The sequence below is a fragment of the Gymnoscopelus braueri genome, assembly GCF_963280865.1.
Source record: "Gymnoscopelus braueri genome assembly, chromosome: 9".
NCBI lineage: Eukaryota > Metazoa > Chordata > Actinopteri > Myctophiformes > Myctophidae > Gymnoscopelus > Gymnoscopelus braueri.
Genome location: NC_137610.1, coordinates 10,382,350 through 10,399,976, shown reverse-complemented (window position 1 = coordinate 10,399,976; position 17,627 = coordinate 10,382,350). Strand labels below are relative to the sequence as shown.

Here is a 17,627-nt window from a genome sequence, read left to right as displayed (position 1 = left end):
AATGTTTCACTTGTTCTGTGAATGACTTTAAACAGCCTGAACCAGACAAATGAAGCCTATGGCTTTGTTTCGTTTGTAGGACTTTATCTTCAAAAAAAGAAGAGCAAGAGAGAAAGAAAAGAAAAAGAAAAAAACCTAGTGGTCAGTGTGTCATGGTTCCTTTTTTGTTTAGTTGTGAAAATTAATGCCAAGGATCCACACAAGATCCTCTTAATTTTCTTATTCACATTTCATGGTTTATTTCTACATTTCAGTCCTTTTTGGGTGAAAATATGAATAATTTCGTAGTAATTCTATGAAAATAAAACGTAAAACAAAGATATTTTTTCGATTAAAAATGATTGTATAAATTCCCATTCCCTATACCCTCGTTTGATGTTTGTTCTCCAAATGTGCATGGCAACTGTGTGATGATGACGGCTTTCAGGTGACATTTGATTGGACAAAAATAATACAAACTACGGAGGCTAATCGTCGTGATTAACAATTTAACATCGTAAATTAATGCATGCATCAACAAAATATAAAAACGTGTGTACATTGTCATGAACTAAGAATAAATGAAGCCAGTAATGTAGGCTATGCTTTAGCTTTATGATCAATTAGGCCAGTGGTTCTCAACCCGTGGTGCGGGGACCACCAGTGGTCCTTGAGGAGTTTCCAGGTGATCCCCCAGCTAAATGATGAGAGTTGGTAACCAAATGGACCCTTTTAGATCTTTAACTCTTGAGAGCGTAAAATGAAACCAAATGGACCTTTCTCAAGAGTTACATTATTATTGTTAAACATCTGCATTACTTAATTTACAATAAGTCTACACAATTAGAGAACGTAGAAGAATTGTTATTTGGCAATCTTATCAACGATAGCAAAACATTCTGCGTCGTGGTTTCTGAGAGGTTAAATCTCATCAAATGGTGGTCCGTGGCTCAAATGCCGAATAAATAATGGACCTTGATATGAAAAAGGTTGAAAACCACTGAATTGCGCTATAATGTATTTTTTTGTTTTTAAATTTAAAACAAACCATTTGCCCAAACGAAACGTTGTTACGTTTAACATCAAAGCAGCGTAGGCTCTCAAATATTTATTTTCATTCAGCCTTTTTTGTGCAGTAATTTAACAATAAGCCAATTCCAACAACTAAACGTAGCCTAAAGGCTTTTCTCCATAAACATAATTCACAATGAATTGACCGATGATGAACAATGGGAAATAAAAACTTCACCTTTAGTTGTTTTATTAATTCCACGTACATAAAATTATATAAAAAATCTTGAAAGCTCACGTTCAGTTGATCACAAAAACTGACTATACATAAAATTACAGGACGGTGAAGCCTTTCTTGCTTCATCATAGACTTTTTACTTTTAGTAAAAAAAGAAAGAAAGAAAGAAAAACAATCCACATGGCATAGGCTATAAGCTACATCACATATTAATATCTAAAGACTACACTAATAAACCACATGGAAATGTGACATGCCATGGACAAATCTCTGAAAGAGAAAGACACTTTCAGAATAATTGTAAAAAGCGAAAGTATAGGCCTGGGCCTATTATAGCAAGCACCCGTTGAGCTGAGAGGTTAAAGTCACACATTTTAAAGCCCTACATTTACATTTAACAACGATCTGGTAATAAATGGACCTGGTATTCCTCAAAGCACAGGCACAACACATTCCGTTAAACAACAGTAAAAGTGTGTCTTTCTTTTCTTTCTTTCTTCGGATACGGGCCGTATCCGAAGGCAGTGGTTCCCAAACTTTGTAGCTCAATATACCCGAAAGAGAAATTAGACGTTTGCTACCCAGACTAGTGAAAATAGCAGATATACAAGCTCACAATGGAAGCATCATGTGAGCTTGTGGATCGGCTATTTTCACCGTATACTTTTTAAGCATTTGTTTTCTAATTTATGGATTTTTTTTTTTATTCATGACATTCTTTGGAAAAATCTTTGATTTGTTTTTTAATTCAGTGTATTTTTTAAAAATGTGTTTAATGTTTTGACATTTACTCGTGACCCTTAAAAATGGAGCCGCGACCCACAAATGGGTCCCGACCCGGTGTTTGGGAACCACTGGCGTACTCGCCTACGGGACACGGGGAATGGACCGACAACGCAGGTCGAGGCTCAGTGCGCTGTCCAGCACCACAGCCTCCTGAAACGGACATGATGTTATATTAACCATTGCCAAGACCTGCACAACAGGTTAAAAAACAACAACGTAGAAACCTGTGCTTAAGTTGGTATTTTGAGGGTTTGATAAAAATGTACAAACGTGCTTAAACGGTTGTTTTGAGGTCTGATAAAACGTAGAAATCTGTGCTTGCGGTAAATAAGGCTACATCTTGAGGAATGTCACCAGTTTTGATCTAACATGTCTACCACAAGGAACATTTCCGAATCCCAGGCATTGCCCGGAGTACAGGCTACCTTCTGAGGCAACATTTTCGCAGGAATACCTTTTAACGTGTAGTAATGAGAAATGTTGGCTATTTAAAAGTATTATACAATTAACGATATCCACGCCGACGTCAAACAAACGGTTCAGCGACTTGGCTGCTTGTAGTTGCCGTTGATCTCTTCGGATATGTTCACCGCCTCGGCTCCCAGTGGTAATCTGTCGCTGTACTCTGAGCCCATCTCGAACTCCTCCTGGTTGGTTTTCGATGAAGAACTGGGGATGGCTTCTGTTTCAACGCTGCCCTCCGTCTCTCCCTCCTCCTCATCGTCTCCGTCGACCCGTCCCTCCCCCTCCTCGCCGAGCTCGCTGGGATTGAAAGTCTTCTCAGACTCCACAAAGGACGCCCTGGGATCAAAGTCCCCGGTCATTTGTTTCTCCATCTGATCTGGATTCTGAGCCTTCATAAACAGCTTGTATGTCTTTCCCTGATACTTGTATAACAAATGGCAGCAGGTGGCCCCGAGCAAGGGAACGGTGGCCAAAGCCAGCAAGAAAGTGCTGACGACCACGATAATCAGCAGAGAGGGGATTTTCTTTCTGGTTGTGAAGACAACTTGGACTTGGCAATCCTGCCCCCCATAGGTGAAACAGAGAGTGTAATTGGTACCAGGATGCAGACCATGAAAGCGATAGGCATTCACTCCCTCTTCTATCTTGGACCACTGCACCCTGGAGTGTCCATTGCCTGTGTCGACACAGAGATATAACATATCTATGGGTGCTTTTTTGGGCGTAGTCTGTATTAACTTGAACAGCTCCTTGTACACCGTTTCCAGGTTTTGTTGGTTTTGCGTATTACTGATGTGGAGGTTTTCCTTGCTACTCGGAAGCTTGAGCGGATTGAGCTGCACTTTAGCCTCTGTTTCTGACACCTCCAGTGCAATGACACCAAAGTCAAATGTGTACTGCTTGAGGTTGCTCTCGCTCTGGTTAAATGCGTGGTTGGAGATGTATTCATTTCCATCATTGACGCCACAGCTGCTGGGTGAGTTCTCTGCCCCGTCACCGGCCTGGCCTGAGGCATCGTGTTTGCCCAGTGGAGCAGTTGGACTGGTCTTGAGCTTGTCTTCAGACTTGGGCCAGTTAATTACATTGTTTTTGGAGGTTTTGGGCCCCACAGGCTTGTGAACTGATGGGGTAATGTCAGATTTGTCAACTGATGGGTTAATCGCTGCAGTATCAAGCATTGAGTTGGTGGCATGTTTCTGGGTACCAGCCAATGCTACTTTAACACTACTGTTTGCCCTCCCTACTTCATTGACTGCAGAGCAGCTATAATTTCCATCTTCCTTTTTACTCACACGAGGAATAATTAGGGTGCCATTTTGAAAGACGAGGAATCGACCATTGGTGGTTTTATCATTGATGGGTAAATCACTACTCTCAGTAATAAAAGGCAAGGTGAACTGAAACTTTTCATTTCCTGTATTGACCGCCCAGGTGACTTCAGGTTTCGGCTCTCCGTTAGTCTCGCAGTTTAATGTGACCATGGATCCCTCATAGATCTCAGTGTTCTCAATGTTGGGCTGGTAAGTTATAGTGGCAACAGGAGCCTTGCATTCCAGTCTAGTCTTGGTAACCATGGCCCCTTTCAGCTGTTCTGGGGCCTCACACAGAATGGATTCCTGCTCAGGAACAGAAATCTTGGTTGTAGTAATCCAATCTCTCAGCCATTGAAGGTTGCAGGAGCAGGTGAATGGATTGTTAAATATCTGAAGGTGGGACATGGAAGAGAGGGGATTAAATGTGCCCTGCACAATGATGATGAACTTATTGTTGTTGATGCGCAGGGACCTGAGGTCTTTGAGAGAGGAAAAGGCATCTTTGGGCAGGTTAGTCATTTCATTGTTATTCATTTTTAGGAGCTGCAGGGCTGTGAGATTGTACAGGTCCTCCCATGGAAAATCGACTATCTTGTTGTAGCTCAGATCCAGATTGCGCAGCTGGACCAGTGGAGCCAAGGTGTCCGTCTCTATGGTGACTATCTCATTGTGGGCCAGCCAGAGAGAAGTCACCTGGGTGACATTGCTGAAGCAATTGGCTTTTAGTAATTTGATCTTATTGGCAGAGAGACTGAGGGTTGTCACGTTGGAAGGGAGGCCCGCAGGTACCTCTAGCAGGTCTTTGTAAGCACAGTCGGCAAACTGGTGGGAATATTTATCCAGGCAGCTACATAGCTTGGGGCAGCAATGGACGATGCCAACCACAGTAGTCCATAAGGCAAGGAGCTGCAGAATCCTTGACGCCATTTTCAGCACCTGAAACACAATCGCAACACAAAGTTAGAGGTTCATATAGTCTATAATGTTCAATGTACTATGAAATGTGAACTCTGGCAATGGAAATATCTAACAGTGAGGACATGTTTAACAGCAAGTAGTAGCAGCAGTATAGTAGTGGTGCCTGTCTTATGAATATTCTACAGTTTGATGCAACATGATGTTACAAATGAGCCTACAATAAAAAACTGTCTACTGCAACATGAAGACAACTGTTGTTGTTATTGCCTATCAAGCGATTTGAATTTAAGTGTCCCATGATAGGCTATATTTGAAATGAATGCCGAATTGACAATGTTTTGTGGCTTTGCTGCTTATGACATATATATATATATATATATATATATCATGACTATTATGACAGGCTTTAATGAGTTTGCAAGTGCGGAAATACAGAAATAGGCTATCATTTAGACCAGTGGTTCTAAACCAGTGGTCCGGGGACCACCAGTGGTCCTTGTTTAACTCTTGAGAGTGTAAAATGAAACCCCTCATTTTACGCTTGGTTTCATTTTACGCTACACAATTAGAGGATGTAGAAGAATTGTTATTTTGATCCTACGTGTGCCTGTTATCTCTCCTATGGTACCACATCGATAGCCTACAGCATGGAATTGTGGACAAAATCTTATCCAACGATAACAAAATATTCTTGTCTTGGGTCTGAGAGGCAAAAGCTCATCTAATGGTGATGAATCCGTGGTTCAGATGCCAAATAAATAATGGACCTTGATTATGAAAAGGGTTGAAAACCACTGATTTAGAGTTAGCCGTTCTAAAGTGGTCTTGGTGCGCTTGTTGCCTGCAGCGCGGACCCTCGGACGCTGTCCGAGGTGCTGAAACCGCCGGGTTTGCTGGTACAAAAACTATGTATCGTTAAATTTAAGTGATATTTCACGTAATCAAATTTCAATAGAGCTCAGCTTAACACGTAGTAAACAATTTGATTATTTATTTTTCTTCTGAGCCTATTAGGCTATAGACCTTTCTAAATTGAGACTAAATTTAGTTTTTACCCCCCTCCAAAGCTTTTGATTGGTTGATTGAATACTTTATTTAGCAGTTTGCAAAATAAAGCACAGAAAAGTACAGTTCTATACAAAGGGATGCTAAAATAGGATTAAACCCAAGAAAGCACTATATGGCTCGTTTCCATTGGGGTCCTGTGTATTCAATTCATCGAAGCTGATCTGGGTGATTACAGACTTATAGGTTGTCATAAACATAACTCCATAATAATTACCTACTTTATTGAATTGTCTTACCTGTCCAAATATGTCAATTTCCAATCCCGACGGTTTAGGCTATCGTTTAAGAAAATCACTCTCTTGGGGCACAAGTCGTCTGAAATAAAGTTTAAGTTGCTTAGTGGTCGAAAAAGATTATGTCCTCGAATAATTTCAATCCTTTTACATGACTTTTGATGGTGATGGGCGGTGGAGGAGACATTTTTCTCCGGGGTAAAACTGTGCATGAATCCGACGCCTCTTTTCCTGTCTCTCCATCCACTGCGCGTTCACGCGTCTGCCTGAGCTGAGAGTGGAGGGGTCGTGCACGCGCAGCCTCTCCCCATCTCTCACTCCTCACCAGTGGTGTAAAGTAACTAAGTACATTTACTCAAGTACTGTACTTAAGTACAATTTTGAGGTGTTTGGACTTTACTGGAGTATTTCCTATTTTCAATACTTTTACTTCTACTCCACTACATCTCAGAGGCAAATACTGTACTTTTCACTCCACTACAATTATTTGACAACTTAGTTACTAGTTACTTCGTAGATTTTGACTATTATTACAAAACATACATTAACCACTTCAGCCCTATACATTTCGGCCATTTGAAAATAGCCAATCTACAAGCTCATTAGCTCAAGTACATTTTGATACCAATACTTTTGTACTTTCACTCAAGTACATTTTTAATTCCGGACTTTTACTTGTAACAGAGTACTTCTACATTGCAGTATTTATACTTTTACTTTAGTAAAAAAAAATATGTGAGTACTTTTTCCACCACTGCTCCGCATTATTAAAGATACAGAAGCTCAGGCCTCCTCTAGGCTCCTTCACCCCTCAATGAAAATTCATAATTCACAACCATGGTGTTTTATTTATTACATTGTCGCTACGTCCAATCTTTGATCTCATTCGTTTTTGGGAGCTTTAAAGCAAACATAATATTGTCTTTGTTGTCTAGCCCAGTGGTTTTCAACCTTTTTCATGCCAAGGACCCCTAAACATTTGGCTGCGGACCCCCATCTGAAAATGTTGTGCCAGGGACCCCCAGAAGCAAAGATTTGAGTTAAAAATGTTCGCTTTAAAAATATAAGATATGCACACAAGATTTTTCAAAAATAGCAGATCTACAAGCTCATAGTGGGCACTGCCGTACTATGAGCTTGTAGATCTGCTATTTTTGAATAGCCAAAGCTACGTGGTTGAAACGATTGTGATGCTATGTTAACTAATTTGGCTGGGGACCCCCTGGTACCCTCCCAAGGACCACTGGTGGTCCCCGGACCACTGGTTGACAACCACTGGTCTAGCCTATAGTGGATCCATCCGAACAAGAGTTTTCCAACGCCATATGATATGGCAAAGATTTTAAGTTTCTGGGAGAATTAGTCTGTTATCAGCTATAGATCAAACTGTTGTGGTGCATTATTCACCTTTGATGCACAAAGACCTGCAAATAGCCATAAGCTAAATGAAGTGGAACCCGTGAGATGAAATTTGACATAATTCTATAGTGCAACGAAATTGGATGAGATTTGGTTATTGTGCTTCAGACTACGATTGAGAAGGGCTTAGAATCTTGGATTAATCATTACCAGGATAAACTGCAAGGAGCAGAGGACACATTATTTAAGAAAAGAAATGACTTGTCAGTCATTTCATTTAACTATCCTAGACAAACTTTCATAAACTATAGGCCTAATCAATCCATGTAGGTCTTTCTTTGTTTATTTTTTCATTATGTTTTTTACTCTGTCATTAATAATATGTATTTATAAAAAGACAAATTAACCTAGGCTGTTGTGTTGAAGTTGGAACCAAGGGAGCTTTAAGCTAATATTATCCACAATCTCCTGTTGAAATACTGCCATCATCTGGTAGGCCGACATACACAATTTCATGAACAACTAGGCCTACTAGAATAAATATATGTGCAGAGCCAACATTGCAACATTAGTAACACTAATAAACCAATACAACATTGAAATGCTCTCTATTGAAATGCTCTCTCTCTCTCTCTCTCTCTCTCTCTCTCTCTCTCTCTCTTCTCTCTCTCTCTCTCTCTCTCTCTCTCTCTCTCTCTCTCTCTCTCTCTCTCTCTCTCTCTCTCTCTCTCTCTCTCTCTCTCTCTTCTCTCTCTCTCTCTCTCTCTCTCTCTCTCTCTCTCTCTCTCCTCTCTCTCTCTCTCTCTCTCTCTCTCTCTCTCTCTCTCTCTCTCTCTCTCATTGGATGAGAGTGACACCTAGAGTACATAGCATGTAATTACACTGTGACTGATTACACGGGCATAGCCATATTATAATGACCAAGATCAATGCAATCTGTATGGTACTCAGCAGTGGTGTAAAGTAACTAAGTACATTTACTCAAGTACTGTACTTAAGTACAATTTTAAGGTATTTTTTTACTTTACTGGAGTATTTCTAATTTAAAAACATAACATGCAGTAACCACTTCAGCCCTATATACATTTCGGCCATTTGAAAATAGCCAATTTACAAGCTCACAATGTGTTGCAATGCGACGTAGATCTGCTATTTCCAATTTTATACATTTGAAAACTTGTGAAATGGGACATTTTGCACAATGAGTACTTTTACTTTTGGTACTTTAAGTACATTTTGATACCAATACTTTTGTACTTTCACTCAAGTAAAATTTTAATTCCGGACTTTTACTTGTAACAGAGTACTTCTACATTGCAGGATTGATACTTTTACTTAAGTAAAAGGTTTTTAGTACTTTTTCCACTGCTGCTCCTCACTATTAAAGATACAGAAGCTCAGAACTCCTCTAGGCTCCTCCACCCGACGCATTGTGTGCTTGTAGATCTGCTATTTTCAAAAGATTTTATCCATTTGAAAACTTGTGAACATTTTTAAACCAATACTTTTGTACTTTTACTCAAGTAATTGTTTTGTATTTCTACATTGCAGTATTGATACTTTTACTTTTACTGCAGCAACTTTAGGTGCCTAGTTTACAGGTCAAAGTTCATTTGAAGGAGACACGGTGGCGCAGTCGGTAGTGCTGTCGCCTCACAGCTAGAAGGTCCTGGATCAATTCCCGCCGGTGCCATGTGGTTGCACATGGCATTTTATTTGTATGTTTGTACATTTATAGAACTTGACTTATTGTTGCAATGGAACTATGTTCCTATCTTTCAATGAGTCTGCCTGGTGGTCTTTGTTGTGTATATTAAATGTCGTCTTTGTCTATGATGGCAAAGCAGTTTCACCGTTGGGGATCAATAGACGTCATCCTATCCTATCCTATTCAATATTAAAGCAGTCAAGAACAAAACCGGTTCGGGGTTTTGTTTCAGTAATGAATGTTTTGGGTTGCTTCCAGCGTTCTTTCCTTTCAAAGTAGAAGTTAAAAGCACACGGGAAACGAACAGGAAACATGTGCCTGTGTACTAGAACTACTGCAAAAACAAAACCTTAGTGTTGCACATGTGCAGACAAGAATCGTATGGTCTAATGGGTTCAGAGCCAAGATTGTAAACTATGCAGTGGTGGTGCCATCAAGTCTTTACTTCTCAGTGCTGCTGATAGTGAGGAAGTGGTTACTGAAATTCCCAAAGCAATGCCTTTTGAAGGGAAAAAAGAAGACCATAATGGTGGGGGTATAATATGTTAACCACAGGGTGAGATCAATGACATTCTTTAGATCTGATGTTGAATGGACATAGAGCTTGGGTCTAATTTCACTCGGACTTGCCTGACCTGGGTGGGTCACTGCTGCAAATGACTCATGAGGAGTAAGCATGACCACACATGAATCATCGATTCCTGTCACTGACTGAACAACTAGGCAACTGTTAACCATCTTAGCAGGCGGAGGCCAATTATACACATAACCCATATCGCTTTACACTAGCTTAAGGTTGACTCAGCCTCCATTTCACTCAATAGATGAGCTGGTATGATGCGGCTGGAGGTCAAGGCATACTTTGGTGATGTGTTCACTATATCATGCCTTGCCGTGCTGAGGGACCAGAGGAGCATATGCACATAATTAACACATAGCAAACTTTATCACTACAGTATGTGGCTTTATTGTAACCAAAACCAACTGGGAGCCAAATGTGTTATAAAACTGCATTTTGCTGCTATCAGGAGAAACCAGGAGAGAAACCAGGAGAAACCAAAAAAAGTAATAATTTGGTAATACACGTGAGAGTGTATCCGAGTGCATCAGTACTATTTATATATCTGAGAGAAAAGAAGCTTGCAGTAAACTAGAAACATGACCAATGAACTTAACTACCCCGGTGTGTCATATAGACCTGTTATTTTCTCATATAATTTATTACATTGAGCTAGATGTTCTGGTGGAAAATCTATTCAGTTTCATTCCAAGTTGTTAATAATTACAGTTATGGATCACATTGAGAAGCAGCCTATGAGTCACATACAGTATAGTTGGTGAGGAAAATGGACCACAATGGAAACAAGCCCTCATGGTTTTTTGTGTCACTTTTAGTACAACTGTACCTCTGTACTTTTTGCAAACTGTTAATAAAGTATTCAATCAATCAAAGCTCTTTCCTGAAAATCTCACAGGAACCCAATATTTGTGATGAACTGAATCACCACTATATTTGTCTAAATCGGTAGTTGCACTAAAGTCACTCACCAATAGTTTTTTAATCTAGATGTTGAAACTTTGCTGCTTGTGCAAAGCCATATTATGACAGTGTTAGGTAACTCAATCTAGGATTACACCAGATTAAGTTAAAGATCTTTACAGTGCTATTCTCAACCTGCAATGTTTTAGTGGTCAACTTGATTCAGTCAGATAAGAAATGACTTAACAGGAAGCTCATGAATTTAAAATAAAAATCAAGGCCATCTATTGTAAGCTTATAATGACAAATATTTCTCAGCATTAAAAAATCACACCCAGTGTGAAGAGAGTGGTGCCTTTCATGAGTTCATTTCATTAAGCTATTATTACAAATAACTTTATATTGGCAGAAACATCTTTTAAATATTGTAACTCACTTAAAGGTAGGGTAAGTGATTTGCGTTGGTTAAAATAATTGTTAAATAGCTCTATATTCTGATAGTACTCATTGCTATAGAGTGTTTGTTCAGTATTAGTAGTCTCCTTGTCTCTCCACCTCTTTATTAAACAGAAAATGCATTTTCGTTTCAGTTTCATTTCCAATTTTATCCAACCAGGACAGAGAACTCAATCAGGATACAGATTAAACAAGTGAAATTGGAAGTGATGACACTAAGAAATGAGCAGAAAAAATTGGAACTGGAACACTATACAAATTAAGCTTAAAAATGGGTACTTTCTCCTGATTGGCTGAGATTTTTGACCTACCGAAAAATGTATTTTCTGTTTATTAAAGAGCTGGAGACTCACGGACACATCTGTTACTGAAAAAACACTCTAGCAATGATTAATGATACGTAGCCTGCGAGTTAGTTCAGGCAGTATACACTCGAGAGGTTACACACTGCGGTTATGCAGGCGCTTACGGCGCTTACTACAATACTATTTCTCAGACCATACGTCATAGCTGACGTGACATCAGCTGACCAATCAGCGGGTTATTTAAGCTCACCTCAAGTCTCTGTTCATTCTGCTGTCATTTGTCCCCTGGTCTGTTGGTATGCAACTGTTTCTGCTGGTTGCTGAACCAATGCATTTTGCTAGCTGCTGCGAGCTTCTTCTGCTGCTTATTTACTGCTTGTGTGCTGCTCTTTTGGTGTTAGATGAGATGAGTCTGCTAATGATGCTGACTTTTACCACTGCTACAGCAGCAATGCTTCTTCTATTATTTCTGCTAAACACTAATGTGCTCATAGCTTAAGCTAATAGCATGCTTGCTGTCATGTAGGAGTTTGGAATTGTTGTAGCACAAAGCTAATACAGCATGCTTGCTGCCAGACAGTAGAAGCTTGATTTGGTTGTAGGCTACTTTTTACCTCATGGAAGTTGAATTTTTGTAGCTTAAAGCTAACATAGTATGCTTGCTGCCACGTGTTTAGAAGCTTTGTTTGTTATACAGCACTACATGGCATGCTTGCTTCCCATGTGGAAAGCTTCAATTGTTTGTTATAAAGCTAACATAGCATGCTTGCTGCCATGTAAAAGCTTTGATTTGTTGTACAGCACTGCAAAGTTAACACAGCAGCCTTGCTTCCCATGTAGGCTACTCCCTTTTATTCCCAGCAGAAAACATTCCAGTGGTTTAAAGAGCTTTCATCAGGTAATGAAACTTGGCTATTTTAGCATTTTTATTGCTTTAGGTATAGAAGTATATGGAGCTAATTTGGGCTGAAAGTTGATCTTTTTCCAAAATAAGTAATGCTTCTAAGTTCTAATGCTGTTCTGCTGAGGCACTCTTAACTATGGGAATACCCACAATACATGGTGCAGTACCATCTAGTTGGCTCTGAAGCTTCAAGCAGAGCTTCCAACAGTTGTAATGCTCTGCTAGCACAAATGTTTTTATTATATGTTTATACTTATCAAGGCTGTAGTAGACAATCTGTGTGCAACGGGGCATGATTTAAGACAAGAAGTCAAATTCAGACATGTACTCAAGCCAGGAAAGGAAAAAGCAGCATGTGTATCAAATCAGTGTTGCCATGTCTGCTTATTATAAGCGACTTTGGGATTGTGTTCTGTTAAGTCACTAGCAAATATGATTACTAAACAGGGTTCATGTGAAGGAACCCCAGATTCATATGTAATCATGGTGCGACTTGTTTTTATAGACTTGGCGCTTGTTTCTCTTACAATCTGGCAACACGGCGTGGTGGTGTCAAGTGACTACTCCTTGGGAGTAATCAGGAAGTCTCATTCAATACAGCAATGCATCTTGGGTATTGAAGTCTATGCAACTGACACAGTCATATCATGGTCAGATCAGTTCAATGCTACCGTGTGAGAATAAGGTGAAAGGGCAAGGGTGTTTCTTTCTTAACTGGTCATGTGCAGGCATTATGGCAGTGTGGCAGTGTAACTGTCATGTTAAATAGGTACACAACTATCATGGATATTCAAGTTAATATAATCCACTCAGTGAAGCTGTTATTTCTGTTCTATTCACTTAATTTATCGCTCAAGTTCAGGTAACTATTATGTGGGTGGATTAGTTTGCAGATGTTTAAATAGATAATTACTTCATGGTGGATTCGAAGTCTTGAGAAATGGGGCGATTGCTTCAATTGGTGTGGGTTGTCCTCCAGGGGGTGCCATTTAGAGGGCAAACAAAGGTTAATCTGATTCTCTGCTGCTTCAATTCCTATCCGTATTACTATTATGGCTTAGATGCAGGGAGCGGATTCATTAGTGCACTGAAGTATTTGCATGTTACTTCATTTTTAGCTAACCATGTCATTGTAAAGGGTTATTCATTGCTGAATTCACACTGCTTCTGTTTTCATTTATCTGCAATCATGTAAATTATAGTAGGTTTATATTGTGTTGGCTCGCAATGCTGTTTAGATGTACTTGTTGCATTCTACGTTGCCTATGCTCTTGTATTGCAAAGCTAATTAAGCTAAACTTGCTTTAAAAGTAAGGATTAGTTAAAGGTGATTTACATTTGCTGAATACACCTTGGATAACAGGTTGGTAGGTTGCTGGGGTTTCTTAAGTAATCTTGAAACGCTCTGAAGGAAAGCAAAGGCTCTTCTTTTATCTTTAGCAATAGCAGCTATCTAAATGGTCATTGTGATTTTGAAATGGTTATAACTGCTAATTGCGAATGCAGCCAGTCCAGCAGAGGGAATTCATGCTCTCAGGGCGGGGAGGGGATCAATTCATGAGGGCACTCATGTCTTATCTCGGGATCAACATATGTTCCAGATCCCCGGATGTAATGCTACTATGAAAAGCCGGTTGACAATTGATGTCATGCTATGTGTGTCAAGCTTTCAGGAGTAAATTTATGCAACAGGATAAATGGGCTCATGTGGGCTATGTTAGCTGGCGTTCAATTTCATTTGCGATGCCTGGACCCTTCATCATGCAGTCTTCTCAGTCATCCTTCCGTTCGCCTGCTGCTCAACGGGCTCAAAAAAGAGCAACCTCAAGGGAAGATAAAAGATTGCCTCTTACGATTAATTTGGTGCACCAGTTGGTGGGAAAAAAAAAAAAAAAAAAAAAGAATCACCGCTTTTTATGGTTTCTTAAGTTGTGGGGAATTCACCACTCGGTCTCTCTCTTTTGATCTCAGCATGATCTCTCAATTTCTGATTTAACTTTTGAAGATCATTTATTTACTCTTAAAAAAAATAAAAATAATAATAATAATAATAATAATCTGATACATTTAAAAAAGGAGTACCTGTTATCATAGCTAAGTCTAATTCCGTTTTGCCCCTTTTCTTCTATGTCTGTCTACCTGCAATGCCGAGCCCGGCATCATCCTCATGATCCCCTGTTTCTCATCCCCGGTGGCAAACCTATGACGAGATCTGGTTGCTGAAAAGCTAAAAACACTGTGCCAGTACTGCGGGCTGTCTCCAGAACTCTACTCTCCTCACTCCCTTCGCATCGGAGCGGTCACTACTGCAGCCATGAAAGTGCTGTCACCACCTTAAAATCACTGGGCCGGTGGTCCTCAGCTGCTTATGAACGATATGTGCGCTTAAACCGGGGAGATCATTTAGCTCAGAATCTAATGAGTGCAAGTGTGTTGTAAAATACTGTTATTATGCATATCTGGTGGTTGCTGGTGGAGTTCATGGTAGTTTATCTCAGAATTCATGTAAAATAGTTCTGTAGATGGCGCTTTATAATGGTATTATTAGAATGGTGAATGGTAGCAAGGTCAGCAAGGTCTATCAGCGTTCTCATGGGTTTATTGCATCATGGTTGATGCGTGCATCACGGTGATGCAGTCGGCTTGCATAAGAGTTGATGCGGTTGGGGGCATCAGTAGGATGCGGTTGGGGGCATCAACTCTTAACACTAGGCATGTTAAGTTTATGTAGTATATTCTTCTATGTGGCTATTAGAGGAATGGTTAAGTGCTGCCTGTGCATGGCAGCTAAGGCCTTTTAGTTCACATAAAGTTAGTATGTCCTCGCTGATCCCAGACGCTGGTCTGTGGTGGATGGGATATCAGCTTGGTCAATTGGTATGGGTTTGAGAATTCACCCCACACATAGTTTTCCTATCATATAGAATAAGGCTTACGGCAAGCGTAGCCATGGCTTCACATTCAAGATCACATAATGTTAGAATATCCTAGCATGATCCAGAATTGCTAGCGGCATATTCGTCACTGTCTCCTGAAGGAGTCTAGTGGGATATCTGCTTGGATGAATCGGTGAGCGTTCACCGTAGGGCGTTCTTGGTTCCGCATGTTGGGGGATGTTATGTTATGTTATCTATCTCCCTGCTCTTAATGGTTAATGATGGCTGTATGATTATGTTGAGCAGGGAGAAAATTAGGTTGCAGAGCCTGAACGCCAAGATAAATTATTATATCACACTTGTATTCACATTCAAATAAATAATGGATTATTAGATCGGTGAATGGTAGCAATGTCTATCAGCGTTTTCATTGCATCATGGTTGATGCGTGCATCAGGTTGATGCGGTTGGTATAGCATCACGGTGATGCAGTTGGCTTGCATAAGAGTTGATGCGGTTGGGGGCATCAGTAGGATGCGGTTGGGGGCATCAACTCTTAACACTAGGCATGTTAAGTTTATGTAGTATATTCCTCTATGTGGCTATTAGAGGAATGGTTAAGTGCTGCCTGTGCATGGCAGCTAAGGCCTTTTAGTTCACATAAAGTTAGTATGTCCTAGCCGATCCCAGACGCTGGTCTGTGGTGGATGGGATATCAGCTTGGTCAATTGGTATGGGTTTGAGAATTCACCCCACACATAGTTTTAGTTCACATAAAGTTAGTATGTCCTCGCTGATCCCAGACGCTGGTCTGTGGTGGATGGGATATCAGCTTGGTCAATTGGTATGGGTTTGAGAATTCACCCCACACATAGTTTTCCTATCATATAGAATAAGGCTTACGGCAAGCGTAGCCATGGCTTCACATTCAAGATCACATAATGTTAGAATATCCTAGCATGATCCAGAATTGCTAGCGGCATATTCGTCACTGTCTCCTGAAGGAGTCTAGTGGGATATCTGCTTGGATGAATCGGTGAGCGTTCACCGTAGGGCGTTCTTGGTTCCGCGTGTTGGGGGATGTTATGTTATGTTATCTATCTCCCTGCTCTTAATGGTAATGATGGCTGTATGATTATGTTGAGCAGGGAGAAAATTAGGTTGCAGAGCCTGAACGCCAAGATAAATTATTATATCACACTTGTATTCACATTCAAATAAATATTGATTCAAAATATTCGTGAGTTATCTGACTGAAATGATACGTAGCCTGCGAGTTAGTTCAGGCAGTATACACTCGAGAGGTTACACACTGCGGTTATGCAGGCGCTTACGGCGCTTACTACAATACTATTTCTCAGACCATACGTCATAGCTGACGTGACATCAGCTGACCAATCAGCGGGTTATTTAAGCTCACCTCAAGTCTCTGTTCATTCTGCTGTCATTTGTCCCCTGGTCTGTTGGTATGCAACTGTTTCTCCCACCACCACCCCAGCACCACCAGTGGGCTCTGCTATTGGTTCTGTTCCCCATGGGGGATGTTATGTTATGTTATCTATCTCCCTGCTCTTAATGGTAATGATGGCTGTATGATTATGTTGAGCAGGGAGAAAATTAGGTTGCAGAGCCTGAACGCCAAGATAAATTATTATATCACACTTGTATTCACATTCAAATAAATATTGATTCAAAATATTCGTGAGTTATCTGACTGAACTATCAGAATATAGTATTTTAACCTTTTAACAAAATACTTTTTGTTTTAACCAAAAAATATCACTTACCCTACCTTTAAGTTACTTTTAAGTACTTAAAGTATGTTTACTCAAATTGTAGATCGGTCGTTTTAGTATGTGTGTGTGTGTGTGTGTGCGCACGTGCGAATGTGCGTGCGCAAGTATTTTTACTCAATTTAGTAACTTTCAAGTGCTTTGACTTAAATGAGTTACTTTTTACAGACTTTGATGACATTAAAGTGTGTGAGTGTGTGTGTGTGTGTGTGTGTGTGTGTGTGTGTGTGTTGCACTCCTATTTGTGTATAATTAGTGTAACTGGTTGCATCTTTGTGTTGCAATCAGCTGCAGCTGTTGAGGCCAGACACAAACATGTTGAGGCCGTCTGCAAACATATGGACGGACGGACAGACAGACATACACACAAAGTCAGTCCTTGGAGTGGCTAGCACCACTCAAAAACAAACAAAATAGATGAGCAAAACATCATGTCAGCCAAAAAGTGCAGTTTTGGGAACATAGCTATTCTTTACTTACTGATGAAGGGGATATCTGTAGACTAGGATATTGTATCACCAGGTGCATGGATAGATGGAAAGACACTTAGTCCAGGCAGATCTTCAATCATAATTCTCTTTATTTGTGTGCCGGCATGTCACAGCATAGCAGTTAGCAGGCAGTCAGCTTCGCAGCCCTCATAGTTCAACTACCACCTCCCTCTCATCCTCCGACTCTCTCGCAGAACCCCTCAATATAACCCTCTGCTCACATTTATAGGACCCGATGTTGCAA

General features: G+C 40.3%; 1 protein-coding gene across 2 annotated transcripts; it reads right to left on the bottom strand.

The window, feature by feature from the left end:
* Positions 1–1,230: 1,230 nt before the first annotated feature.
* islr2 (immunoglobulin superfamily containing leucine-rich repeat 2) lies at positions 1,231–17,627 on the bottom strand. 2 transcript variants are annotated; one of them, XM_080437686.1, is made up of 2 exons: positions 17,373–17,627; positions 1,231–4,728 (listed from the first exon to the last, which is right to left on the bottom strand). In XM_080437686.1, exons 1-2 carry the CDS (start codon positions 17,418–17,420, stop codon positions 2,554–2,556), a joined length of 2,223 nt encoding a protein of 740 aa, XP_080293812.1. In that variant the 5' UTR covers positions 17,421–17,627; the 3' UTR covers positions 1,231–2,553. The 2 variants fall into 2 exon arrangements, with proteins under 2 accessions (XP_080293812.1, XP_080293813.1); XM_080437687.1 differs by lacking the exon at positions 17,373–17,627 and adding an exon at positions 6,015–6,116.